Here is a 1,438-nt window from a genome sequence, read left to right as displayed (position 1 = left end):
CTTATATCGCGCTTTATGTGTCGATTCAAGACATCAAACGCCCTGCCCCGCGACTGGTGGTTCCTTCCCTTAAGCAAAGGGGGACTGGGTTTGGCGCCCATTCCAGATACGATTCGAAGTCTTCAACTGCATATGCTATGCAAAGTGATACTGGCAGGAAGACTAACGCTTAACTTCCCTTCTTGGGCAGATCCGGTCATTCGACTGTTTGATCAAGCTATATCGCCATGGGGGGAAGATTTCGACATTCTGTATGCACCCGTGACTACAAGTCCGGACTATGCAATTTCGCGGCGTTCTAAGCGTTGGGCGGCCCTTGGGTCTTACTGGCACTATGTGCTTTTCATTTGGCACACCCAGTTTCGGCGAAAGCTCACCCGGCTACAAGTTAAATTTGACAAGCTAACATCGCCCATGTTAAATAATGTGGAAATTACCTACGGCTACCGGGGCAGCACTTTGGCGGGGACTTCACGGCCGCTAGGCTTAATCCGTGTCCTTGCGGATCAAGGGATTTTTCGCCCAGCTCAGCTTTTTCAAGTTTGTCCGCCCCCGGTGACAGCTGCAAGCCTCTCACGATTTCTAAGCCAATTTGGCTCGGGTCGGTTAGTGAGCGAACGCTCTTGTTCCAATTTCATGGACAAGGCAGGGGGTCTTCTCAACTCTTTGACTCCCCACCCAATTGGACCCAGCCAGGCTTCGCGCTACTACGCCGCCAGTCACGCCTGGGTTTTTGATACCTATGAAGTATCGGAACTTAGCGTGGCTCGCATACGCTCAATACTTGCTGAGTTCACGGTGCCAGCGTTGCCCCTATCCCGGTTAGGCGTTCCAAGCAGTCCCCCACAGTCAATGTGGGTCAGGGATTTCAAAATGGGCAGGCACGTTCTGCCAGTCTATTCCGATCTACTATACAGGCTCCAGCATAACGCTCTCTTTTTTGGCTATCGGCTTCAACACCTACCCGGTACTCAGTCAATGTGCCATCATGGGTGCGAGGCTCTGGAAACGGCCCCTCATCTTTTTTGGTACTGTGATTTTGCCATACAAGTCTGGGCAGACTGGATAACCAATTTTCAAACCTTTTTTCTTGGCACACTGGAATGGGAATCAGTCTTATTTTTTAAGCTGGAGCCTAAACCGGCGGCCAAGGCTCGCTATGGCTATAGCCTCTTTGTGGTTCTCCACATTGTAAGGGCAGTGATTTTTCGGTGTCTATGGCTGCATCGGAATGATATCCGCTTTCACGACTGTCAAGCCAATATTATAGACGTTCAGGCTCGAGTCAAGACTGTCGTAGTGCTCCACATAAAGCGCTACTATCAAGATCTTCTATTTAAATCTCTGAGCCATTCAGAAGTTAAAAGGCGCAATCTGCAAAAGCTGCTGGCAAGCCTTCACCTTTATGAAGCATTGCCGCAGAGTCCCGAGACTACGG

The 1,438-nt window shown here is 50.2% G+C and overlaps 1 protein-coding gene across 1 annotated transcript; it reads left to right on the top strand.

Moving 5' to 3' along the window:
- Positions 1-15: 15 nt before the first annotated feature.
- PHALS_14498 (uncharacterized protein) lies at positions 16-929 on the top strand (the record flags this gene model as incomplete). Its single annotated transcript, XM_024730317.1, has 2 exons — positions 16-798; positions 864-929. 2 exons carry the CDS (start codon positions 16-18, stop codon positions 927-929), a joined length of 849 nt encoding a protein of 282 aa, XP_024580606.1.
- Positions 930-1,438: the final 509 nt, after the last annotated feature.

Source organism: Plasmopara halstedii, assembly GCF_900000015.1.
Source record: "Plasmopara halstedii genome assembly, contig: Scaffold_981, whole genome shotgun sequence".
Taxonomy (NCBI): domain Eukaryota; phylum Oomycota; class Peronosporomycetes; order Peronosporales; family Peronosporaceae; genus Plasmopara; species Plasmopara halstedii.
This window is presented reverse-complemented; position numbering and strand designations above follow the sequence as displayed.